Source organism: Vanellus vanellus (genome assembly GCF_965231255.1).
Source record: "Vanellus vanellus genome assembly, chromosome: 1".
NCBI lineage: Eukaryota > Metazoa > Chordata > Aves > Charadriiformes > Charadriidae > Vanellus > Vanellus vanellus.
The window spans coordinates 80356627-80383184 of record NC_138905.1 but is presented as its reverse complement, the minus strand read 5'-3'; the positions used below and the strand labels follow the sequence as shown (position 1 = coordinate 80383184).

At 38.5% G+C, this 26558-nt stretch overlaps 1 protein-coding gene across 6 annotated transcripts in view; it reads left to right on the top strand.

Moving 5' to 3' along the window:
- Positions 1-26558, top strand: part of LRP6 (LDL receptor related protein 6) — a gene marked incomplete at its 3' end in the record, with an annotated part of 123549 nt that overhangs the window by 79416 nt on the left and 17575 nt on the right. For 5 of the 6 annotated variants that reach the window (XM_082485395.1, XM_082485396.1, XM_082485394.1 and 2 more), the window contains 7 exons: positions 117-288; positions 13301-13517; positions 14790-15079; positions 16744-16970; positions 19194-19378; positions 21099-21425; positions 25148-25350. In XM_082485395.1, the coding sequence (XP_082341521.1) occupies positions 117-288; positions 13301-13517; positions 14790-15079; positions 16744-16970; positions 19194-19378; positions 21099-21425; positions 25148-25350 (1621 nt within the window). The remainder of the gene's footprint in view (positions 1-116; positions 289-13300; positions 13518-14789; positions 15080-16743; positions 16971-19193; positions 19379-21098; positions 21426-25147; positions 25351-26558) is intronic. The other variant, XM_082485397.1, reaches the window with a different exon arrangement.

The window sequence follows — 26558 nt, the reverse complement described above, 5'->3', positions numbered from 1 at the left end:
GAAATTTATTTGGCTTAGAAATGCAGCGGTTTCAGAGAATGGTAGTCCAGAAGAAACTATGTGAATATTGATAGTTTAGTTTAGTAAAAGTTCTTAAGATTTCGTTTCCGTTGCAGGTACATGTACTGGACTGACTGGGGAGAAATCCCGAAGATTGAGAGGGCAGCATTAGATGGCTCAGACAGGATTGTGTTGGTGAATACTTCGCTTGGCTGGCCAAATGGACTGGCCTTGGATTATGCAGAAAGCAAAATATACTGGGGAGATGCCAAAACAGACAAAATAGAGGTTTGTAATTGCACCTGCATTTTTAATTCCATGGAGTTACAGAATGTAGTTACTCAATTTTTCTAGGTGTTTAAATTCTGATACCGCTCAAAAATGCAATGGGATAATGGTTGATTTGTGCTTTAAGAAACAATTCAGTTTCTTCTCTGTCTTTGGGCAAGTTACTTGCTATTCTTCCTTCATTTTTCTGTATGTAAAATGGAAATTATATCCATGTAGTAGATCCTTCCTTTTAAGAATGTATGATAAGGATTTGTTAAATAAGTCAATTCTTAGGTCATTAGGAAAAAAAGATTTTTACTGGGAGTAATGTTTGTAGGTGTTTCATTCTTTGTGCTGCTCAGCTTAGATGCAGGTAGAACGTATTTTAAAGAAGTAAATCTCATTTCACATATAACTATTTGTATTCCCAATAATCTTCTATAGTTTGCATCCCCCTTGTTTTATTGGGGTTCCAGCGAGGGGATAGATTTTCCTTTCTTTCTGGTGTGTTCTGCTGAAACTTTTAATTGAAAACAAAACTGGTGTTTTTCTTATCTCACTCATTGAAAATCTTGTGCTTATTTTGTTATGTAACATTTATGGAGCAAATTTGCCATTTTTTATCTCTTTGACAGTCTTTGAGAAAAGTGTTGTTTAGTATTTGATCAGTTTACTATCAAAAGGCAGAAGTTTATCTGGAAGCAAAAGACTTGGCTACGACCTGGTGCATAGCAGCACTTACCTACCTTTGCTATATATATCCTGGTACATTTATCATTCTTTTGATGAATTATAGCTTTGCAAATAATTTTCAGCACTTACCGCATTAGGCACAATATCTTCTCTAGCCTTATGAAATTGGGTTTTTTATTTGTAACTTCAAATAAGTCAATGTGAAGTCATAGTCTTGCGCTGGAAGGTCACATAACTGTTTGCTGTTCTTCAGAGTCAGAGTAACTCTCGTCCTGCAAGGTGAGTTGCTTTGAAGCAGTCTTTGGGAGAGCCTCAGGGAGCACAGTTTTCTTTGTCCTGAAAACAAGATTTATAGTCTATAATTCACCTAACATTTTGCCAGCTCTGAGAAAAGAGGGGAAAAAGAGTCTTAGCTATGCTTAGAGATTTATTTATAACAGATTGAGCACTTCAGCCCTGATACTGTCTTGGACTTGAACATATTTTGCAAAAGGAAAGTTAGGCATTCTCCAATCTCATGCTTGCCAAAACATTGATATTTTTTCGTGAGCTCTGGCCGTACTCAGACCGTGCTTCCATATTCATTAATAATGATTCTTTCAGTGCTGGATCAGTTTATGATAGAAATTTTCATCTAGATCACGCATGATCTCACTGCAGCAATTCTGTCAAACTGGCTAGAACACATGATATAATGTTTATGCCAACATTACAATGTCTGTAGCAGGACAGAATTTATCTGATCTGGCACAAAATATGCTGGGACAATTTCCATTTCATTGTTTTTAAACCAAATGTGAGCCAGCAGAATGAGTTTGTTCCAGGTTGTCATGTAACATTTATGCAGGGCATCGGAGAAGATTTATCATCTTAACGTTTCAGAATTACTAGTTAATTTTTTCCTATGAGGCTCCAAGTATTAGAGTTACGATTTTACTGCTGCTGTTTTTTATAAAAAGTTAATGCTCGTTAGCTTACTGATGTGCAGAAAATATTGAAAAAGACTGGATAAAACCTTTAAAGCAACAGAGAAGAAATTCTCCCACAGTTTTTCTTTGGTGGTTTTGGATTTTCATTTTGTTTTGAGGATTTGGGTGTTGGTTTTTTTTTTTTTTTTAGTTGCAGGTGGTGTTCTTTTAGGGTTATGTGACGGGGATCAATGGATCAATAAAATCAAGAAAATTATGTATAAGGTGACCAGGGCTTACCCCCCCATACCTTTTTGATAGAAGAAATTAGCATTCATAAATGATACTGGCAGGTGATGGGTGCAGAACAAACAAAAGCAGGTGATAAGTTGTGAAAATGGTTGTGGATGTTAAAAGCTTACATGTGTTGCTGGGAAGACTGGGTAAGGTTGTGGAAGGGAGTTCCACTGCAGTTTACTAGAAAATGAGATTGCCTTCTGAACCACAAATCACTAAACTGTAAATTGCTGTAGAATGAAAAAAACTTGAAAAGTTTCAGTATGTATTTGCTTTATTGTACTGTTCTCTAAGTGTAAGTTTTGATAATTCTCTAAGACAGGATACTGGGATGAGTAGGCCTTTGGACTGAACCCCTACAGCCTCTCTCTTCCTGTGTTGAGGCCATTCTATTCCTTGAAGGTTTGGGGAGTCTTTATTCTGTTAGCTTGTTGCATTAGCTTTAGGAAAAAATTAATAGTCTTCCCTAGATGTAATATTGCTGCTTGCTAACTGCACTTCAGAGGGGCAGAAATGGGTCGAAAGTTGATGACGATAGGGATAGATCAGTGTGCAAGTTGAGTACAGCTTCTGTAATTAGTAAAGAATCGTAGGCCTGTATAGGATGAAGAGGGAGTGTTCACCTGATGAGAGAATGGTTCAGTCTAAAGTAGATTACACACACCCCCACACACAACCCCTTCTTGTGCTAAGTAATGCATATGTAATGGTGAGTTTCTTTACTGATGAGTCTTAGTGAATTTTCCCCAGGACCTCGCATGGCCTCTCTGTAATGTTTTATGAGAGGTTGACTTTCTTATGGTAGGCTACAGAAATCTCAAGCTGCAATGACACCATCTAAATCTGTGATAGCTAAAATATTACTAACATTTCAAGTCTTCCCTTTTCCTCCCACTGCCTCTCTCTCCTATGGCAACCATGAATCCTGAGGAGATTTGTAACACTTTCCCTGCCCTTCCCATCCATTTTTTTATATCAGTTTAGTAGAAGATGCCTTGACCTTCAGTAAATGTTTTAAACTTTTGCAACAAAGAGGATATTTGTGACAGGATCAAAAGGTGAAACTTGGAATTGGACATGAAGACATCAGAATATATGCCTGGTCCCTGCTTTGCCTTGTGTGTGTTTGTATATATTTGGGAGGGGGAATAAAAGCAGGAGAAACACATTTGTGTACTTGCATTCTATTGCCTTTAAGTAGTTTTTCGTACATGTTTTTACATACATTGTGCTCTTTTTTTTTTTTTTTCCTAGTATGTGAAATTCCTCAGAACTGTTGTTTAATTGCAGCGTTACCAAAATGAATGTTTCTTGCAAGCTATGTTTCTGGTTTGTTTGTGCCACATATGAGCTTTTATTATTTATTTTTTACACACTGATTCATACTATGCTGTTCTGGAGCCCCCAGACGATAATAAAGCATCAGCAGGGGTTAATGGAGACTGGTAGGGGGTACAGCAGGGAGCTTTTGTTCCCATTTTATCTGGCAGCCTGCAGCAGGCAGAAGCAGGCTGTGGCTCAACAGCTTCGTCATTTATCTCGGTCAGGTTTCACTGCTGATAAACTTCTATTGAAATGGATGGCTGCTATTGTGCTTACCAGTAGGGAAGATTTCTCATTGACTTGCTACAGGTTTAAAGCATTTTCCTGCAGTGCTATGAGGTTAAAAATGTATGATCTGCTCTGTTGAATTGGTCTTATGTTTTCCTGCTCAAGTGAATATTTGTCTTCTGAGCACGTACGCTACCTGTTTTAAGGCATAGGTTGGATTTAAAATGGTCAGCAAAGCTCGTATTGATAAAGCAATTATAAATGGTTGCATGCATATGTGGATGTGTGTTAAGAGGAAATAATGATGATATGGCTGATTTTTCACATTTTTTCAGTCTTTGCTTCATTTTTCTTTATTCATCTTCCTTCCTATTCTCCATTCTCAGAGCCAGAGATGACACCCACTTACCCCTACTAGTGGTGAGTTTAAGGAAAGGACTCTCTGCCTCCTATACAGAGCCAATCATTATCTAGTGATTTTTTTTTTTTTTTTTTTTTTGAGTGCAGCTCTAACTTGAAGTGTTCCTGCATTCCCAAATCTATCAGCTGTGCTTGGTGTTACTGTCTCTAATCCTCGTGATTAATATGGAAAGTCTTATATCCTGCTGTTTTTCAGCATAAGTACACACGAGTCTCCAGAACACAACCTTGTCCAACAACAGAAAGCAGATGCTGCTAAGACTTTTTTGAGCACAAAAATCTTGAACAGAGAGGACCTTTTTGTGTTTGACCCAGGAGCTAATAGCTTGGCATCTAGAGAATGCTCTAATTCTTATTCTAATCCTGAAATTGCAGGGCTACATTTTCCTCCGATGACAACTCCCTCCATTTTACTGCCACCCTAATAAGGAAATTTTGTTTTCTAAGCAGTCACCATTTATTGTCTGACTGAGAAATTTTATCTCATAGCATTAGTCTTTGTATTGTGAAATGCTGATGACTTGTAAGCCTGATTACCAATCCTACCTCATCCACCTTTAGTTTGAAGCAGAGGTTTGAAAATTGAGAAGCAGAACCCATTGAATTCCTAGCTGTTGAACACAGCTGCTTTTGTGTACTTTCATTAAGCTTTTGCAGGCACGAGAAGTAAGGTAGTTGAAACAAATATTTGAAGTTGCTTCACTGCTTAATTTTGGCCGCAATTCATTGTCTGCCTTGTTTGGATACTTGTGGCACTTGGGAACTTGATTCGGCAAAGAACAAGTATGTGCTGCAGAAGGTAGGGGCAGATTCCTCTCCTCCATCCCAGTTTCAGAAATTTAAAGCTTACTTTGTCAGAGAATTTCGAGCTACTTCTTATCACCTGCTAGACCTGCGCTAAAGAAAGTTACAGAATTTTGAAATCAGTAGTAGAGTTAGGGACTTTTTAAAAAAAATTAGTTTATACTTTGCATAATTTCCATTTGGGAGCTTTCTTTTGAACTTCTCAATGAACTTAGGGGTAGAATTAAATTTCATGATGCAGAGGATGATAGAAAAACTGCATTACAGTGCAAACAAATGACAGCCATGACATATTTGTGAAGTCTCCTGACTGTCGAAGAGCTGGATGCAAGAATTTGAGTGGCCTCTTGTCTGTGGACCCCAAGCATTGAGCCAGGACCTTCTGGCATTGTAAGCTTGTTATTATTTAAAAAAAAAAAAAAAAGTTAAATTCCCTTTGCTGTGGCTTTTGTGCATTGTGCTACAGAATTGTCACTTAGGTGTGTACCTTTTGCAGCTGTTCATAATGTAAAGGTAAAAAAGAAGAAACATATTTGAAATATCCATGCCAGTTTCAATTCAGGAACATTAAAAAGTCAACCTTCTATTGGCTTTGATAAATTGAGAATATCTAAGTAAAACTGAAAAGTGAAAAGTTTGATTATTGAGACACCTATTGCAAACTACTTGTGCTGATGAGTTCTCAGAGTCCTGGGGGATGTGCTGTCAACAGGCTGTTATCCTTAATGGAACAGGAAGAGGTTCCCAGCATCTCACAACAGAAAGAGGATACTGAGGCAAGGTTTTGGGTAGATATAGCCAGAACTCTTGTTCAAGACTAACTCGACTCTGTGATCTGGGTACCAAGTATGGTATTTTTCCAATAAGTTAAATTACTGCCCTCAAAATTATGTGGTATTACAGAAGACTTGGATATTCTGTTTTAAAACAGTTCCTGTGTCATAGATCTGCATTTCTCTCTGAAATCTGTGGGTGGTTTTCATCTAATGAAGTGTAGAGATCTTCATCTCAGTAAGTTGCCTTATGTTGCCTTTATAGAAAATGTCAGAAATCAGCACTTCTGTGATGTGGCTTGCTTTACCCTAAAGTAAATGTTTAGAGTAGTTTGGATGAGTCCTACTTTAAAAGCACCTATTCTTTTCTGTTAAGTCTAAGGAGAACCTGGAGGGGCTTTTTTTTCACATTATTGTTAATAGTAAATGTGTATGTTTCTCAGACTTGGCAGTTGTTTACATCTGTGCAGCTTGACTGAGACTTTCCATGTTGGAAATTCAGAGATGTTTCTTACAAGCTTTGCTTACAGATGAGCAGTCCCGTTTTGCTAATGATAGCTCTGTAAACCTTATGGCTCCCAATGGCCTAGCATGGAGCTGATTAATGTACAACCTTTGGATTCCACTAATATGTCCTGGATTTTTCCCATTGGAGTTAGGAAATTGCATTTTAGTTTATGCTGTTGTCTCTTCTAGAAAGTAACAAGCCTCTACTCGCAGTCAGTATTGGTTACCTAAGGAAAAACACAAAAATCCCTCAAACTGAAATAACTAAAATAACATACTTAAAATAGTATTTGAAGGCAAGCTGGGGAGTGATGTGTAGAGATAGTGAGCTATCTTTGCATTTCTGATTCAGGTGAGTGCTCTTTGTAAGTCTGCCATTATCCCTTAATTTTCAACATTCTAACTGTCTCTTTTTCTTCTCTCAAGCTCAGTTGCATTACCGTACAAAAACAATTGTACTGATCTTGGACCCGGGCATCTTCAGAAGCGTTCATGTGACCTTGTGATCCCTCTCAATAATTATTCAGCTTTCTTCACACAGGGTTTTTATTTTGCTCTGAGATTTTGTATTCCTAACCTAAACTTTTTTTCCGATACCATCCATGGTGTTCTACCTTTGCAAAAGTCTGTGAGAAAAGGTTAATACCTTTATTAGGCAGGTAAATACCTATGGTGGAAAAATAAGGTTTTAGACATGTAGAGACACTTGGAACCGAAGTGATTTGGTGAAAGGAGCAGTTGAATCAACTTAATAGCTTACTCCACCAGAAGTGGAAAGTATCCCAGAGTCACCTCCCCCAGCTCTGCACTGGCCGAGTCACTCATTGGACTGATCCCTGAACCACTTGGGCTTGCCAAAACAGCAGAAAATTTTCTACATTTTTTCCCTCTACAAAAAAATCAATTGCAGTTGGAGGAGTCTGGAAAGCACCAAGCTGGGTCGAGAAAAAATTAAAAATAAGAAGTTCCCGGGGCAGGGTACTGAAAAAAAGTACCTTGGGAAGGAAGAGGCAACAACAGAGGCTTTTGCCCATGTGCAAGAGCATTAGAAGTTGTGTTGCTGAACTTTTAAGACTGTCCCCCAAACCACTGTGAGGGTTCATTGTGGTCTTGGCTAGTGGTCTTTGCTTCCTGCGAAACGTGTACAGTTGCTTGACAGAACTTAGTTGGCAAATGGTAAGTTGCAAAATCACGTTAATTAGCTTGCTTTGTCTGTACCCCTATAGCCTATACCCACATAACACAACACCCTCTGACTGTTGCCACTCCACCCTATGAATTAATGTACCAAAATTTATTTCCATAGCAAAGCATCTTTATTCACCTGTTTTACCACTGAACCTTTTCAGAGGATCCTCCTTTTTTTCCTGTGAAAACCTCTCTTCTCATCCCATTCATCATTTCATCTCAGTTTTTTGTCTTAGCCTGTTCTTTACAAATGTAGGGGTTTTTTTGTATTGTATGAGATTGCCTAGGAGATGTCATATTTGGTTGTCACAATGGTTATAAATTCCTTTCCCTGTCTGCTTGTCACTTCACCTGACTTGAGACATTTAATTGAAAACCCAACCAATTGTTTCTAAAATTAAATTCTATCGCTGAGAAAACAATTCTGTTGTTGGCGTTGATTGATCAGCGAGCCTGGAAAGTTGTCCTATTGTGAAATAAATGAGCTTATAACAGTGACTTTAGCATGATAGAAAGGGCTATTTATGAAGTTAATCTCTATTCTGTTTTTACATATTTATCTTCACTGCAGCCCTATTAGGAATATTATCCATGCTCAGGAAAAATATATTTTGAATACTTTGGAAAAATGATTAGAGCTGAAAAGGAAATTGAGGGTGCTGGGGAACTGTTAAATTAGAAATTGGTAATGGCTATTATAAAACAATTAACAGTAAGAAATTGTAGAGTTGGCTGGAGGCATTTGGGTTTTGAAGCAAATAAAAAGTGTTCCAGGTATCCCTTCTGCTGATTTCAATGCAATGAAGAAATGGCTTCCCAATTCATATCTAAAACATTCCTTAACGTTTTAGAAGTGAGAGAAAATACCGTTAACAGTAAGTTGATGATGCTGACAGAATAATTGTCTCAAGTTGAGTTTAAAGTTTTAATGGCTCAATCAAAGAGGCTATAGTTGATCAGAACTTCTGTTTTTAGAGGGGAAGACTAATAAAACTGGAAATTTAGACAAGATGTCCCTTTTTTCCTCTCTTAGAGCTGCTCTTTTATAGTAGGTATGTGTGTTAATTATGTGTTATTATTGCAGCCATAACAGTAAAATCGTTTTGTTTATATTTCTTAAAGAAGCAAGTTGAAAATACATAGTTCTCAAACCCTCTCTGAAAAAATGCTAATGCAATGTTCAGAAGGCATTCTAGCTCCCTTTTAGAGTTATTTTTAAGAGAGGTGCTGCCCCAGTTTTCTTTGTTTCCTTAACCAAACAAATTTAATGAGTTTGGTTGTATTATTGCACTGAGTATGTGTTGCATCAAACAAACAGCACATGTAAGGATTTATCATTGGATAATCAGGGCTCAAGTAACTAAGCCTAAACCCTGAATATTCCTAAACTGTTTCAGGTATAACGCAGGCCTTGTTCAAGATCTTTTTCCACAGTGTGTTGAAATACCTGGGATATATGTATTGAATTCAGTATTTCACAGCTGTCTTACAGTAATATCTGTTTGCAGTCATTTTATGCACATCAGTGTTAGTGATCAAACTCATGAGAAATTCACTTTTTCACCTCATTGTTTTTCAGTTGTATCTATTCCTAGAGTGTATTAGCATGACCCATGTTGAATTTGTGAAGGTGGTTATGATTTCTGATGTTTTTCTGCTGTCTTTCAAACTATTGCAAGAAATGCAGCTTGTCGTTAGGATGACTCAAGACTTTAAGGTCTGCTCTGCAAGGGTTTACCTTTTTTTCCTGTGACATTTCTGTATCAAATGTCTGGGGGTTTTTCTGCTGTAAGGTAAACCATAACTATCTATCTGAGAGTATATTTCAACATGTACTAAGGAAACAAGCAGCTGGTGTGTTCTGCATTTGTTGGACACATGACATGCAAAGCATTGCCACCAAGTCAGAACACTCTCTTATTCCTTATCCTTTCAGAAGGAAGATAAACGCTACAATTGCATCCTTCCTTTGAGTCAGCGGGGAGAGATGGTTTCCAGCTGTGGTCCCTGCTAGAAATTTTGTAGAGCAGACACAGTAATGTGAGTAGTACTTCAGCAGGGCAATTGAGGTCCTGTATATTAACTGGGGTCTCCTGGCCTCTCTGAGGACTAGTAAGCTAGTACTGGTAAAGGTGCTGAAGTTCACGAATCGACAGACAGCTTGTCCAAAAATTGGCTGTCAATTTTAGAAATTAGGGCTTAGATTCAAGTTATTCTTATTTTATTATGAGGTGTTTGTATCAGAAATTAGAGTTGTTTGTGGATTTTACCAGAGGAAATTGTTTGGTTTGGGTTTTTTGGCTTTTGTTTTACTGATGTGTGTATCTGTGAAATAAATAAAGTTCTGGCAGCATCTTGTAGTGTAGCTGAAGGCTTTCAGTCCATCACGGAGGCCTATTCCATTCTTGTAAATAATCTTTAATTTTTTGAAGATACTGAGTTACCAGCTCTTGTTTATAAATTTTCATTGATTATTGACTTCCTTTGTTCCAGTCATCCTGAGAGGGAGCTTAGCATGCATGATATTTTCCTGCTCCCTATTTATTTATGACTACATCCAAAAGAGGAGGCACAAAAGAAGACCCAGAAAACTACAGGCCCATTCATCTGAAAGCAAGAAAGACCCTTAGAATATATCACTGTACATTCCAATCTGTAACTTTAAAATAGAAGTGATGTGCAAAGTTGTTATTTTGTTATTCCTGCTGCCCATTAAGTACAGCATCTTAAAATATGACCACATGTTCAGCATTAATTCATTTATTTTGAATAAGCTCTATTTTCATGAGGGTTTGCATTCATCATTATTCTAGGATAAGCAAAGCCCTTATCCTACAGGCAGGATATCTGTTTTTTTTTTTCGAGGCCATTTATTTTTTGTACTTTGGGGTTTTTTTTTTGTGGAACTACTCGCTCTTTCAGTTAAGGTAGTGTTTGTGGTTGCACCACATCTGTTTCCTGTTGTAGTCTATATTCTCATTGTGATTTGCAGTATTCAGAATGGCCTCAGAATGTGAAACCCACACCACATTGTGGTTAAAGCAGCATAAACCACTGGAGACACTGCCTCATAGTAGCAGAAGGTGGGTTTCTCATATGGGGAATTCTGTGGGGATAGGCTTCTCTGTCATGAGCTGATCCATCTGGGACTGGAGAAGAGGAATGAATGCATAAAGCAGTATCAGCTGGGACTTAGTTGTCACCTGGATTTCAGTACATGAAAAGATGATGCTGAAATACTTTGGAGTTGGTTGGTTAGTGATTGTTTCTTTTTCCTTATGCTTATTATATGTATCATCCCTATATCGCTTGCCACTTTTCTTCTGCCTTACACCAGACTGGTTCTGTAGCCTATTGATAAAATTCTATTCAAATCTCCTAAAATGCAGCTAAAGTGAGTGCAGACACTGTGGTGCCATGGAACTATTCATATGGTAGTACCCAGCTGCTAATGCACAGATGTTTATATTATCAGGTAAGATTGCAGTGGCAGGTATGTGTAAGTACTTTTAGATAGGCATCTCTTTTGTCTAGGTGCTTAAAGCTGTCTTTCAAAATAACCTGTATGTGGCAAAACAAAAATTAATTAAAAGGCAGATACTTAATACTGAAGTCCTCCCTTCTCTTTTCCTGACTTTCTTTCAGAATAAGATGAAGCTTATTTGAACAGCTTCCCATTCAAAGTTTGCTAAGTAAAGCTAACCTCACACCATACACCTTCCAAGTAACTCTCTTTGCCAGTAGCTAAACACCCCCTTAAATGTAGAAGCTTCTTCGTTTCATAAGTACAAGGCAAAAAGTGTAGTATCTAAAGATACCGCTTTTTTGTAGTGATGTTTTAGTGATTATTACTCTGTGGTTTTAGTCAATTCAGTTTGCAGCATCCATCCATTTTGTATATCTGTTTGGTCTGCTTAGCAAGCACTAATTGCCATATATTAATTAGTTGCAGGCAAATGGATCATCTCTGTAGTTTAAGGGGGAGGGGGAAAAAATTCTTACAGAAGTGTAAGATGATTGTGTTACGGTTAGAAAAGGGTGGTGGGGAAGGTTTTGCTTGGTAGTGGTGCTGGTTTATTGAAGGGACGGTGGGCTTAAGGACTATAACTCACAGTTTATCTTGCAGATGTTAAATCTGTGTCCATGGTCCTAAAGTTAACCATTAATCTGTTGTTTAGCAACCTCATTTGTCAAAACAGAGTGTAGGAGGCATGCTGCTAGGAATTGAGAAATCCAGCAGATGCTGAAATTTTCTGAATTAGAATAAATGGAATAGCAGAGCTTATTTTCAAAAGCAAGTCCAGAAATTAGGGAATTATTCTGGGCCCTGAGCCCAGATAAACAATCTGTGATAGGAAAAGCTATGTTTGGATTTGGTTATCAGTGTAAAGGACATAAGTTACAGCTTTTGGATGGTAAATGCACCGCAATGCAAAGTGAAGCTGCAAATACCGTGCTTGACTTTCTAAAGGCTCTCAATGAGAATGCGGGGGGGGGGGAACCTTTCACCAAGTAATGCTCATCTTATTTTTGTGATGCATCTGCATTAATACATTTGTAGAAGCATGCCATACACACTACTAGACTGAAGATTTTTTGGTAAGCCAATTCCACAGTGATTATGAGCATTTTTTAAAAAAGTAGATATGAAGCTTCTAACTACAAACCAGCAAGTATGCAAAGCTCCTTTCGTTTTTCTGTAGGAAATGTGCACATAAACATTCCATTTCTATTCTAACATACTGAGAGTAAGTGCAGTAATATCAGGAAGCTTATGACAGGGAATAGCTTTAAGGTGAAATTGAGTTATTGTGAAGATTATAACATTTTCTTCCACTTTTTTAGTGAACTTAAAAATATTTTATTAAAGTTTATGTTATACTGTATGGTGAGAAAGGTTTTGGGGAAGTTTTTACATTAAAGTTTTGTTGGGTTTTTTCTTTTTTTTTTTTTTTTGGAAGGATGGTATACATACTGCAAATAAACTGTAAACTTTAAAACAAGCAGAAATATTTCAGAAAGAACTTTTCTATAAAATTACAGTGCTGAATAATTTTTAAGTTTCTCTTAAAACATAGGACTCCGCTCCTGTCAGTATGATACTTTTTATAAAAATAAGGTCTTGTATGCACTTGAACATGCATACATATGTTTAATTAATCCTTTCAGAGCCTCTTTGAGGAAGTTAGGTATTACCTCTTTTTAGCAGTAGAGAAAAATGGCACAGTAAATTCAAATGTCTTGATCAAAGGCATGCAATTATTTACAGACTACTAGTGTTCCTTCTAGTACAAAAAATACTGAACTTAATTTTGAAGAATGTAAAACTGCTTCTTTATTCAGACTTGGCAATGTAAACATATTCTATAGATCTTCTTGACTGTTTGCTTCCCAGAATTTATGTGGGGCCTCCTCTTATTGCTATCTGTAGCCTGGGTAGAACTCACTTGAGAGGGCTGTGAACTACAAGATACTGAGCCAGGACTCCTTGACATTGTAAGCTTGTCTTCATTCGTGTAAAACAAGTCTCCCATTTACAACTAACCAAGACACCTAAGTCAAAAACAAGAAAAAGAGGCAATGTTTAATAGGCACGCATAATATTAGTTCCTAAAGCAAATATAAGGGATGTTGTGTCATAATTTCACGTTATGATCTGCTTATGAAACTAGCCTTATACATAAGGGATCCTCTGTGGCTTTTAGAATAAGTACCTGTTGAAATACAGTCTTTTTTTATTAGACTGCTCTGTAACATTGATAGCATTTTAATGGCTAGGAGATTAATTAACTAGCTGCTGCACACTTTGATTTCAAATTAAAAAAATAATCTCTGATAAATAGTGACAGATTTATTCTATATACGTAATAAGTTTGTGTATATTCATAGGTCATGAATGCTGATGGAACCGGGAGAAGAGTTCTGGTGGAGGACAAGCTGCCTCATATCTTTGGATTCACATTGTTGGGAGACTATGTTTATTGGACAGACTGGCAAAGACGCAGTATTGAACGCGTGCATAAGCGCACAGCAGAAAGAGAGATCATCATAGATCAACTGCCTGATCTAATGGGCCTGAAAGCTACAAATGTCCACCAGATAATTGGTGAGTGAGACTATTAATCAGGCCGATAAAATGAAATAGATAATTTCAGCAGTGCTCTTCTGTAGATAACACTTTATACCAGGTCAGACTTTTAGAAATTGGCAGAATCCAGTTCTATTGTATGATAACTGCAGGCTGCAGTTTGATGGAATGGGGTAGGTCTTTTGTGAGGTGCTTCAGTTCTCTAACTTGGAAGAATATCAAGCTGGAAAACAACCAAGCACCCTCCAAAATGAGTACTTTTCTGCTTTTTAGAGAATTGGAGCAGCTCATAGATCTGAACAGACCTGGATCCAGTAAGGGGAGAAGAAGGATCATGGAAAATGAGAACTTCTCTTTGTAATAGCCAGCTATTAGATTAGCCCAGCTGTTTATGAAACTGTAGCTGTAGCAGCTTTTCATCTTGCAATCTGAACATGTGCTTCCAGTATGCAAAAGCTAAGAATGAGCCAGTTTTAGTCCGTTCAGTGCTTTTCATGTTAATACTGTGAAATCATCTTTATACATAAGTAGAAGTACTTTCTGCCCTGTAGTGATTGTGGTATAAAAAAAAAAAAAGCAGGATCTAGCTTTAAATTGGCTATTATTGGCTTTCCAAACACTGAATATCCTGCTATGTGTGGCAAGGGCTTGCAGCTTCTTGCTTCTCTGTCTGGATTGTATCCCAGAAAATTACTGAAATGGAGTTTAGGTGTATCTTTCTGTTGCTGCTACCACGTTAACAAGATGCCCTAAGGTATATGTACTTTAAATGCAGCCCCCTTTCCAACTGTTTGGCTAATTGAGCTTGGTAACGCTGGGCCTCTCTTAGTAGGTGGGTTTCCAACATGCGCAGGTGCACAAGTTAGTATTGCAAAGATCTGCTTTACTAGCATCCTGGAGAGAGTCTGTACTGTACAGTACAGAGAGTCCGTACTGTAAAAGGCAGCAGAACATACACTTGCTTGCTTACATTCTTACCATCCATTCAGTGCTTGTGCTGTGAATAGGGAACATCAGTAGCTGTTGGAGTCCACATCCCATTCCCTAATGCTGGGTTTGTTTCATGGGGTCAGGAAAAACAAGCACTGGCTTTTCAGCCAAGTCACGTAACATCTGTCTAAAGGATTACAGGAAATGGACAAAAATTAATTCATTCAGAGAATAAAAGGTGAAAAAACTATATGTATTTCTTAAAGGACTCATAGTGGTGTTGATGCCTGTGAGGACTGGCTTCATCTTCCAACTGAAGTCAGTTTGCAATGATTGCTTTTGCTTTTGTTGTATGCTTAGGTACAAACCCTTGTGCAGAGGATAATGGCGGCTGTAGCCATCTTTGTCTGTACAGACCACAAGGCCTTCGCTGCGCTTGCCCCATAGGCTTAGAGCTCATCAATGATATGAAGACCTGCATTGTCCCAGAAGCTTTCCTCCTGTTTTCTCGGAGAGCAGATATCAGACGAATCTCTTTAGAAACGAACAACAACAACGTTGCAATTCCACTCACCGGAGTCAAGGAAGCTTCTGCTCTGGATTTTGATGTGACAGACAATCGGATTTACTGGACTGACATTTCACTGAAGGTAGGGGTTTATTCCATATTGGCTATTAAGTTGTTACAAGGTTCCTGTGATACTTAAATTGCATTTGTCAATCCATTCTTACAAGATCCAAGTGATAGGTAAAAGAGTTGGTTCTGAGAATGGCATACATTTTCGTTATACTAGCAGCATTCTTTCCTGTAGATCATTTAACTCTAACATATACATTTTCTCATAAAGGATAAGTTTGCAAACATAAAGTTTTTTGGTAGAAAGCTGAGAAGAATGCCATATGGCAGGAGGTTTCAGGGATCACAGATGTTTTGCCAGATATGTTTAATGAGGGGAAAGCTTTGTCTTGGGTCAGGAAGTGAAAATGGGTCTTACCTATTCATTAACTTATATAACTACTGCACAGGAGACATATTATGAATCACAGGCTTTGTTCTAGGTTCTAGACAGACAAATCAGAAAAGGTTGAGGGTGGATGTTTAAACGTGGTGGTTAATGGAGTGACAGAAATCTGTGTATTGTCTGTCTGTTACCTCTGTTATCAGTGAGTTATTATTCCCTTTGATTTTCTTGGGTTGTAGATGCAGTCAGAATTGTGAGTACCAAAACTTAGTTTTTAATAAAAGAAAGTATTCTGCAATTGGGTTGAGAGCTGTGCCAACAATAACTCATGGACCTTTGCAACTGAAGGATCATAAACGTTAAAAACAGTGTTAAGTGAGTTTGAGAGAGGTGACTTGGCTGAACTCTAGGTATGGTATTCATTGGAGCTGTGTTTGAAATAAAAATAAAGCAGTGATCTGATCAGTTTTTAAGGGTGATACAGATGGAGCCTGAGATACAAACTTTCCTGCTGTGTACTGTCACAAACTGGCATAATTAGCAGGTAGTATCCACACTGGGAAGTAAAGAGACAAATCAGTCTTTGTGTTAACTTCTGATGGGTTGTGAGTATGAGGAGTGTGTGCAGAGGGGAATATTAAGGACACCGAAAGGAAGCCCTTCTTTGCCAAAAAGAGTTTGGTACCATGCTAATGTTACTCCTTTACTTTCAGGCTTATAAGTGGTCATAGTAAATCAGGAAATGCCAAAGCTCCAATATATTATTAAAATATAATTTTGGCTGTATTTGCTATCACAAGCCGATCCATGATGGGAAGAGTTAAAGTAAGTCTTTTGAAAATAAGACCAAGAAGAAATTATGCTTAGTGAAATTAAGTTGAACCATCAGTACTGAAGCACTTACACTACTGAGCTAATGGGCCATTAGGTCTATTTGCTGTTCTGTCCTGAACTTTTTCATTGGGCTGCTTTAAATATTGTTCTGTGCTATAACATGGATGCTTTTGTATAGTCCTGGGAGAGCCAAAATATTTCCCCCTTGAACTTGGCACTGAGTTACTAAGGTCACTTTGGCACGTAGACTGCTTAATTGAACTAGACTAGTTATCCCATTTATTTCCCCAGTGAAACGCTATTGTAATTGACACAGAATACATTCATAGAGTACAGTAAATCATTACTTCTGAATAGCACCATTGTTCGCCTTGCAAATAAGTAGCATATTGTAAGATCCTCTTTCCTATGAGTTGCCTAAAATCTGAAAGTGTTTAAAATGCAACAAAGAAAACAACCAGGCCAATGACAGACTGGTAAAATTTCTAATTTGCCTGTGTATCTTTGTATCCCTGCAGACCATCAGCAGAGCATTTATGAATGGCAGCGCACTGGAGCATGTTGTGGAGTTTGGCTTGGATTACCCAGAAGGCATGGCTGTAGATTGGCTGGGGAAGAACTTGTATTGGGCTGACACTGGAACAAATCGTATAGAAGTGTCAAAGCTGGATGGACAGCATCGCCAAGTGCTGGTGTGGAAAGATCTCGATAGTCCCCGGGCACTGGCATTGGACCCTGCTGAGGGGTAACTTGCTGATTTAATTTTATGTTTGTTAATGGTGAAAAACAACATAATAATGTTTCCTCTAGGGCATGTTAGTTAGGCACTGCATGTAAATCCTGAGAGAACTGAGCTGGGGAATACAACCTGGTAATTTAGAGTATGAGGGCTGGAGGAATATGCTCTTATATCCTGAATAATCATTAAGAATACTACAAAAAAAAATAATCAGAGCAGCTCATTAAAAAGGGATTTATATTTCGTTTTTTAATTAACCACAGAATCAAAGTGGTTTTAGGTTTATGGAATTCATTAATTAGAAAAGGACTATAGGATTGAAAAGAAAATATTTGTCCTTTTAAAAATGAGGATCCTTTTTATCACAAGTTAGGGTCCAATAAAGGTAGTCTATGATTTAACTTTAGAGTGGGGGAGTGAAGCTTATTGTCTAAGAATAAGGAAAGGGTTTGTTTCTTCAGATAACGGAGCCTTTTTAGTTGGTATGGACAAGGGAAGCAAGGACAAAGAAGGAGTGAAAACAATTATACCCACCTATCCCCAAAATGAAAGATTTTTCTAAGAAGAAACTTCTCAGTTGGATTCAAATGTAATAGCAAAAGTAGGGCAATAACCAGAGGGAGGGAGGAAGGAGCGGGGCAAGGCAAGGTAAAACTACCTTCTGAAATAGCTCTTCTACCATAAAATGCTCATTTGACATTAACTAACTACTGCAAAACCTTTTTGAGGTTATACCAACGTTGTAGTAGTCTTATTTTACAAATGAGGGAACTTTATTTTCAAGTGTTAAGAATTTATGACATTTTCCATTGACGCTGCAAGAGTTACAGCAATGCAGAGAACTTGGCACCACTCAAACACAGTCCTCCTGATTCATTTTAACAAGGTGGTGGCAACTGCAGCAGTTCTTAGTCAAAAGGAGTTCTGCACTGCCCCCAGTAGGACACGTAGATGGGGTTCAGCCCTGATGTGCCAGGGGTGGCCTGGGCAAGTACATCAGATGGCATCCAAGACCAGATTGTTAGATCCAATTACTCAGTTGTAACAAAAGTTTGCTACAGATTATTCTAGTTTTACGCCTGGGAACGGATTTTTCCAAGGATTGTTATAATTTAATGCTTTGTCTCTTTACCACAGACCAGAAAAAAACTTTACTTTAGTTTTGAGCTCAAATGCCTGTTTTTCCTTTTGTCTTATAGCTGAGCTATGTTGTACTTCATATGGAAGTTTTCATGACTTTGCTACCATGGGAGCATTTCTAACACTTAGGTCCATGCTGTGCACAACCTGCAAAATCTATGCACAAAATACTTGCAAAATTTTTAAGAAAAATTTTCAGTATTCCTGGTGTCTAAAGAATAGCTCCCCTTTAATCATCAGTTTCTGAAGCAACCTTTCCCACTGTGTCATTGGTTGAGATTAAAAGCATTTCACAGGTGTTTGTTTCTAGAGGGATTAAACCAGAAAGGTGTAAACATTGGCTAGCTATGTCTTACTTGTTTTTTAAAATTATATTGGCTTTACAGTTTGGAAGAAGTGACTAACTAGCCACCAAATGTCAAATATACAACCCTCTCTACTGTACAGTGCCTAAAGAAAATGTATGCACATACAGTTCTGTGCTTCTGCCAGTTGAGGCATAAACTGGCATGTGAGTATGTAATAGCTTGTACTTTTGCTCTGAAGGAAATGCCCTACAGTTTTGTGTTATTTTGCCCTTGGCTGAAATGTAACATACTGTTACGTTGCTGATTGACTTAGTTGTGTGGAGATGAGCAGCAGCACCTATCAACAAAAGTACCCTGCATACCTAACTTTTTGTATTCCTTCATTTGATGGACAACTGAATAGAAACAGAAGCTAAGTGCCATGGAAGATATCTTGCTAAACAGCCAGGTATAAATGAATCTGCCCAACTGCCAACCTTTTGCCTCTTAGCTGACGTACATGGATTAGTTAAGCTTGAAGTGCATTCATATGGAACTGGTGAAAATCCAGCTCCAAGTGGGAAAAAATAAAGTTGGAAACATTTTGAGGAAACTTGACTCGCTTCCTTGCTTGTATTTTGGAAAAACATTTCGTGTAATGGGGCTTAATAAACGCTCAAATTTACAGCTTTTATTTTTCTTTTATTCCTTCTAAGGAGTGTTTTGTTTTGTTTTGTTTCTCCCCTTGAGTTCTCTTTTGGATTTAATGTGATTAATTTTTTTCTTTTGTCCTTTTAATCAGGTTTATGTACTGGACTGAATGGGGTGGTAAGCCGAAGATTGATAGAGCTGCTATGGATGGCACTGAGCGAACTACTTTGGTACCAAATGTGGGACGGGCTAACGGCCTGACTATTGATTATGCTAAAAGACGACTGTACTGGACTGACCTTGATACCAATCTGATAGAATCCTCCAACATGCTGGGTGAGCCCCAGAGCCCTGGGCAGGATTGCAGGGATGCTGCTGCTTTTTCACAGTTCCCTGCGGCAAATTATTGCTTAAATAATGCAAAGATACACGTTTTAAGACAAAAATAGATTTTTCCAAACTCGCATGCCTTTAACATATGCTTCTATAATTGATGTTTATGCAACACAGCATTTAGCGAGGCCTCGATTTTCTTGTAGGTGATATAGTTGCTCACAAAGTTAAAACTATACAAGCTGTACATGTTTCAGTTATATGTAGGACAAAGCTGTCAACTTTCAGTGTTTTGGAGAGTCTTGTTTTGCTGCTCTGAAGAGCACTGGCAGCTACATAACAAGCACTTCATCCATCATCTGTGGAAAGGTAGAGAGAAAGCTAAGATAACACCAGCATATTGGACATTTTTCACAATGTAATTTAATACAATTTGGTTTTTAATCTTTGTTAGTATCCTCAAGGTTCAGGCATTTTTTTCCCAGTATTCTGCACACTAAGGAGCTTTTCCTAGCTAGTACTGGTCACCACGGGGGTGCTCTCTCACGCTGGGATCTGTGTGATTGTTTTATAAACTGGTCATTACAACTAAATGGAGGTGGAATATTTTATTCTTTCACTGCCCAGGGTAGTGTACTGAGGACCCAAGCCCTCTCAGTTTTGCACAGTATCTTTTTTTAACTTCTCAGCACCGACAGGGGTGGAATGCTTCGTTGTGTGCCAAATTATTCAGATCAGCATTATCACTAGCCAACATTTAAGGCTTAAAGGAGTTAGTCTTCTTTAAATAGTATGTTTGCAGTAGTGGAACAAAGCTAGAAAAAGATCAAAACAGGAAAATGCATTATAGGAATTATATGTATTGTAAAAGCTTGTCTTCAGCTTCTCATACATTTTGGTGTGCTGTTGAGGCTGGCTCAGCGTTCCCCTAAGTATTGTGGAACTGGACACAGCATTAGAATTTCATCTTCCCTGTGGCTAGTGATGACAAAGAGCAGGGCTGTGCATCATCATCTTCTCTGTGCAAAGAGACTTCTCGCTTCATAATCTCCTGGTCATTTTCTGTTACTAGACAGTAGGAGGTCCTGTGGTAATGAAATGGTTGAAATCATTCCCCTTCACCCCCCCTCACTCCACCCCCCTCCCTTAAGGTCTCCTAACATTTCCATGGTATACCTTTCCTACCTTGAGTTTCTGACTGCTCCTTCCTGTTACAGCATTCCAGAGACAGATTAGTTTAACCGTGTGCATTTAATTTTTCTCATAATACAATGTAGAATTTTATTAAGCTCTTAACAATTCTCTCTCTCAGCGGGCAGAGACCCTAATGTCGTGCGAGAGATGCCAAACCAGGAATACAGTGTCAGGATCCTACATCTTCTTCAGAGGGAATGTGTTTGTTTTGAAGAGGAGGGAAAGCACAGACTCTTTTGGAGAACCCTGATCATTTTCAAAAATAAGACTTTTTTTTAGTAAAATATATTCTCTTCTGTGACTCACAAGCAGGATTAGCATATTTATGTGATAGGCTCTGAGACTTCAGGGTGGTCTTTTGAATATTGTACATTACTTTATAATTTACTTTTGTAATAATGAAGTAGTAACTTTAAAGTAATTATGTGTTAACCTATCTGTACAGAGGACATGTACAACAGCATTAAACGGCATGTTTTTTGTCCTCATATAATTCTGCTTTTTTTTCTCCCTTCCTTTTTTGAAACAGGCCTTGACCGTGAGATTATAGCTGATGACTTGCCTCACCCATTCGGCTTGACTCAGTATCAGGATTACATTTACTGGACAGACTGGAGTCGGCGTAGCATCGAACGAGCTAACAAGACCAGTGGCCAGAACCGAACTATCATCCAAGGGCATTTGGATTATGTTATGGACATCTTGGTCTTCCATTCCTCCAGGCAGGCAGGCTGGAACGAGTGTGCCTCTAGCAACGGTCACTGCTCTCACCTGTGCTTAGCAGTCCCTGTTGGTGGTTTTGTCTGTGGCTGCCCAGCTCACTATTCCTTGAACTCTGACAACAGGACTTGTAGTGGTAAGCTGTAATGAATGAAAATAAAATAGAGAAGCAGATGTGTTTAGTAACAGATGCAAGCATTGTTTTATGAGTTCTATTTTTATGTGAGATGGTGAAGCTTGTTTGCCGATAGGCCAAGTTAAAGTTGGTTTCTATTTTTAATACTAAATGTGTATTTGAAAAAAATTTGGTTCCTTAGCCTCCCTTCCTCTATAGGAATCAGGATATATGTAAATATAATTTACTGATACTAAAATCCTACTGACTTTTCAGAGAAGACAGGATATTGAAAGCAAAAAAAAAAATATCTTGCAACAGACCAGTATCACAGTAAAATAAGAAGAGTGGGTCTAGTGAATCAGCTAAATCTGTGTAAGCAGGAATGCTCAAAATGCTTTTGGTCTTGTATCTGTCTGTCAAACCCTCATCAAATGCTTGCTTGCTTATTTGTTTCTAATCTTGCCTGACATAAAGGACCAAAAGGGTTATCAAACATTGAAACAAGCTGCCCAGGGAAGTGGTGGAATCACCATCCCTGGAGGTATTTAAAAGACGGGTAGATGTGGTGCTGAGGGACATGGTTTAATGGTGGTTTTGGCAGTGTTAGGTTGACGATTGGACTGCATCTTAAAGGTCCCTTCCAACCTAGATGATTCTATGATTCTGTATAAGATAGTTTGGTCTATATTGTGGACTTTGCATAGGCTTTAGGTGGGTCAGGATTTAATTCTGTAGTAGTTCTATTTGCTGACTGATGAGATGCTGAGGTGGGCCACTGTCTTGCCCTCAAGTGTTTCTTCCTCAGTGAGGAAAGGCTTGGCTCCACGGTCAACCCAGCACTTCAGATTTCTGATCTCGGTGCAACCAAGCCCCATTTTTCTTTATTGTTGTGCAGCATATGAACCGCAAGGCCCCTCAGGCTGTGTGTAATTAGTTTCTAACCAAATAATTTATCCATCTCTCAATAACTGGCTGCCAGTGAAGCTCTCATAATTTTGGCAGCCACACTGGATGGCTGATTTCCACTGGTGTCATTTCAGATTAGTCAGTGGGTGAAGAGATTCATGCTACTGAGAGACAGATTGTATCTTGTCTGCTTTATGCATGAGTAGAGATCCAACAGTTGTTTTAAAGCTGAAAGCAGGACATCTTGTTCCATGAATGCCACCTCATGGCATTTTTTGAGAATCATGCTCTTTGGAAAACTCTGGTTTTTCTACTCACACCCACCCCCACCCCCATGTGTCCTGTACTCCTCCTTTCCTTCTTTTGGGACAAGAGGTACTTGCATGACAACTGGATTTTTGTACTCTAACGCTCTCACGCCTTCCTGCGAGTTAGAAGCGTGGTTGGCACCTCTCTGGTGATAACTGTGATTTTGAAGGTGGAGGAATTTGACTTCCAGTGGAGAATAAGTAGCAAAATGATCAAAGGTCATGTTTTCTTGTGAAAATGCTCTTAGTAACAAAGGAAGGAGAAAAATACAGGAAATATGTTGTGAGTAACAAAGGAAGGAGAAAAATACAGGAAATATGTTGTGAGAAATAGAACCATTTCCCACAGTACAGTTCAGGGCCATTCGTGAAGTATTAGGAATTTTCCTTCTGCCATGTTCAAGCCTGGGAACTTTCCAGCTTCTCATTTGTAGGTAATGGAGACTTAGGCTTCTTTGTGTATAATTTATTTTTTATCTTGGACACTATTATTGGACAATGAATTGTTTTAACTTTCTCTTGCCAGTTTTACTTGCTTATGTAGTCATGAACATTATTTTTGGTCCAAGCCCTGTCTAGAGGCCAGTTCCTCCCTTCTGGATCACCCTGCTTGTGTGTGCATAGATTCTTTTAATTACGGGAAGGACACACTGCTCTGATGAGATCTGGTATCTCATCAAACCTCCTACGTGTCATGAAGTTTGAATGCAGTGCTACACAGGGGACGTGCTCACTGCACTCCATTTGCCTGCCAAAAATATAGTTAAAATATGTGACTATTGGGAGGGAGAATGATGAAAACTGGAAAGGGATTTCTGAAATTGGTACTGTTTCAGAAATGTGGGGACTCAAGGGGGGAAATTCTGCTGTTGCTTTTTATAATGAGCCATCAATTCAAACTTGGAAGCCAGACAATTTTAGACAGTGAGAAGGTGTCTTTGGGGAAAGGTGGAAAGAATTTTAGGTGCTTACGATAGTATTTTACCTGCACTGTTTTATCGTAAGGTTTTTTCCCTTTCTTAACTGCTTGGTAAGAATTCTGATGTTTTCTGAATATATTATTTTGCTGTACACATTCATATAAGCTTTGCTTTGCTTTTTTTTGTGCTCTATTCTACAGTTTAGAGTTACGTAGAATGCAGCTTAAATTATTGGACAAACGCTTGGAGGGGAAATACAGGTTTTCCAGAAAGCAAAAATACCTTGCAATTAGGCCTTATTGTTATAGGATGTTAGGATTGAGTGTTAGTTACCAAGGAAACTACCCCCCTCCCATCTTTTTTCTTTTTCCAGCAGCCAGAATAAATGTTCAAAGTGTATGCCTAAAATAACAAAGCAAGGTGATGATGTTCTCTGGAAGACTTTTACTACCTCCCCTTTCCGAGGTGCTGCCTTACCTGTTTTGCAGGCTGGATTGAATGAGTGCAGTGTCCCACTGCTAATCTCTCCAGACTTGTGCTATAGAGAATTGATTGTACAAACTTCAGGGTGGCTGCAAACCGCATTTCTGGCTGCTGGCTCTTGTGCTGTCTTGCACAGCAGTGGCTCCAGGTAGACCATTATTGAAAAGAACACTGTGAAAAGGGAAAATGCTTTAACTGCTTCCTCTGATTTCTGACCCAGTTATGTAATACAGGGATAATTTCGTTTTAACGATGTATCAAATGCCTTGCACACTTAATGTAAGATACAGCTGGTAAACTACATCTCTACAGGGTGGGGAAGTCTTGTTTTCTGATGTTTGATGGTATGTATAAGAAAAAATCATTTGTCCAGGAAATTTTTGCTGGGTGTCTGGAAAACTGGAGCAGAGCACCAGATTTTTACTCTGGTTGCAGATTAACATTCACAGATAAGCACCTAGAAATATGAAAGATAGATAAATTTGAGAAGAATGAATAGATTTTTTTCTATTAAAATACAGCCTTGCACACATGTAAGAGATTTTTCTGTGAATTAGTTGTTGTTCCACTCTGGTGCAGCCAGAAAGAGGGTTTGTGGGAACAGGACTGAACCACTCTAATGGCAATCTCTGTTCCCTGGGACCTCCAAATAAGGAACCAGTGCTGGCTTTTGCCCAGCTTTCTCTGCAAGTAGAAGTGTACCTAGCAAAAAGTTCATATTTGTGGAGCTGCATTTCCCTGAGACCCCTTTAGAAAGGAAATTGGCAGTTCCTTGAGATACATAGCTGACCATTCTTCTTTGAGGTGATTTTGACAGAAGTCTTCACATTCACTGGTTCTGCGACTTACAAAATTATCTTTGCCTGTCACGTCCACGTTTAGACATTTACAGTAAAAATAGGTCAATTGAAAGGCTTTCCAAACTGATCAGAGATTGGGTATTTTATGTTTTGATTTTTCAAAATTTTTTTTTTTGGCAGAGGGAGAAAGGGAATGAGATAATAGGTACTCTCTGGTTTTATACAGTAGTTGTCATTATTGAATATACAAATACCCAACATTATAATGTGTACCTATGTGTAACCCTTTTACCCTCCTTTTTTTTTTTTTTTAACCCATCAAGCTCCTACAACCTTTCTGTTGTTCAGTCAGAAGAATGCAATTAATCGCATGGTGATAGATGAGCAGCAGAGTCCAGATATCATACTCCCTATCCATAGTCTCAGGAATGTTCGAGCCATCGATTATGACCCCCTGGATAAACAGCTGTATTGGATTGATTCTCGTCAGAACATCATCCGAAAGGCACAGGAAGATGGCAGCCAGGTATCCTGTGGGTGGTGGAATTACTAAAATATGAGGGAGGCATGCCCTACAACCAACGATGAATGATTGTACATGAATAATTTAGATACACAGACTTCCTATAGATTACTAGCTGTCATTTGGCAAAACAAGCAGCATCTGGAGTTTCTGGAGTCCTCAGCCAGTAATCTGGGAGGTGCAGCAAGAAATGAAACATGGAAAACTAAGGCAAACTTAAAGATACTGTTGTTCACAGTGTGTTATTTGCTCAACACTGTCTTTTGGCTGGGGGCTGTTGGAAACCCCTATTTGAGAGAAGTGAAATGTAGAAGAGAAGGTTGTTGAGAGAAATGGAGCGTGTGAGTGAGAAGGAAGAGTTGCAAATGAGCAGGGTGCAGGGGCATTGACTCTGAAGAGGGTAGAACTTTGTGACCACGTGGCTGTGTCTGAAGCCTCCCAGGTTCTGGTGGTGGATAGGAAGGGAGCTGTTGTCAACTAAAGAGACGCTGAGCGAGGAGGTTGAAACTAGTTATCTGTAAGAGATGTAGCAGGCTTGGGAAAATGTATTTGACTGGGGAATAGAAAAAAAGTAGGTAGGGTAGAAGGGAAAAGGTGACACAGGTTTAGTGAGGTTAATTGTGAGCGATGACTGCTTATTCATTTTCACATTTGATTTTATTCTTCCTGATTTTTTGAATGAGGGAGGAACGGGAGACTAATACGAACAACGCAGAGGTGCTATATTCAGTTTAATTTGTAAGAGAGTGTGGTTTCTGGTGGTGGGTGTGGTGGTAGTTGGATACTGCTGAAATGCCCTTCAGCCTTAACTCAATTTAGCAATGGTTTTAATTTTGGAATATCTAAATAATTTAACACCCAAAACTAATCAAAGGCAGCAGGTTTTTGCCAGCTTCAGCAGAATAAACAAATATAATACTTGTAGACACACCCTTGCATAGAGGTGACAAGCCAAATAAGAAAGTTAGGCAAATTTTCTGGTGAAGTTTAATTTGGGGGTGAGAGAGTGGAGGCTGCTCACCTCAAAAGTATGAAGTTTTCCAAAACAATTATGTAGGGCTATGTTTTGTGAGTTGTCAGTCCTCTCCAGATTTTTTGAAAAGTTCATGAAAGATGTCAGTTAGGTTCACCTTTCACTATAGGGAGACTATGCAGTTTCTTTGTGAAAAAATAATAAATTGAAAAAAATAAGTCATGTGAACTCCAGAGGT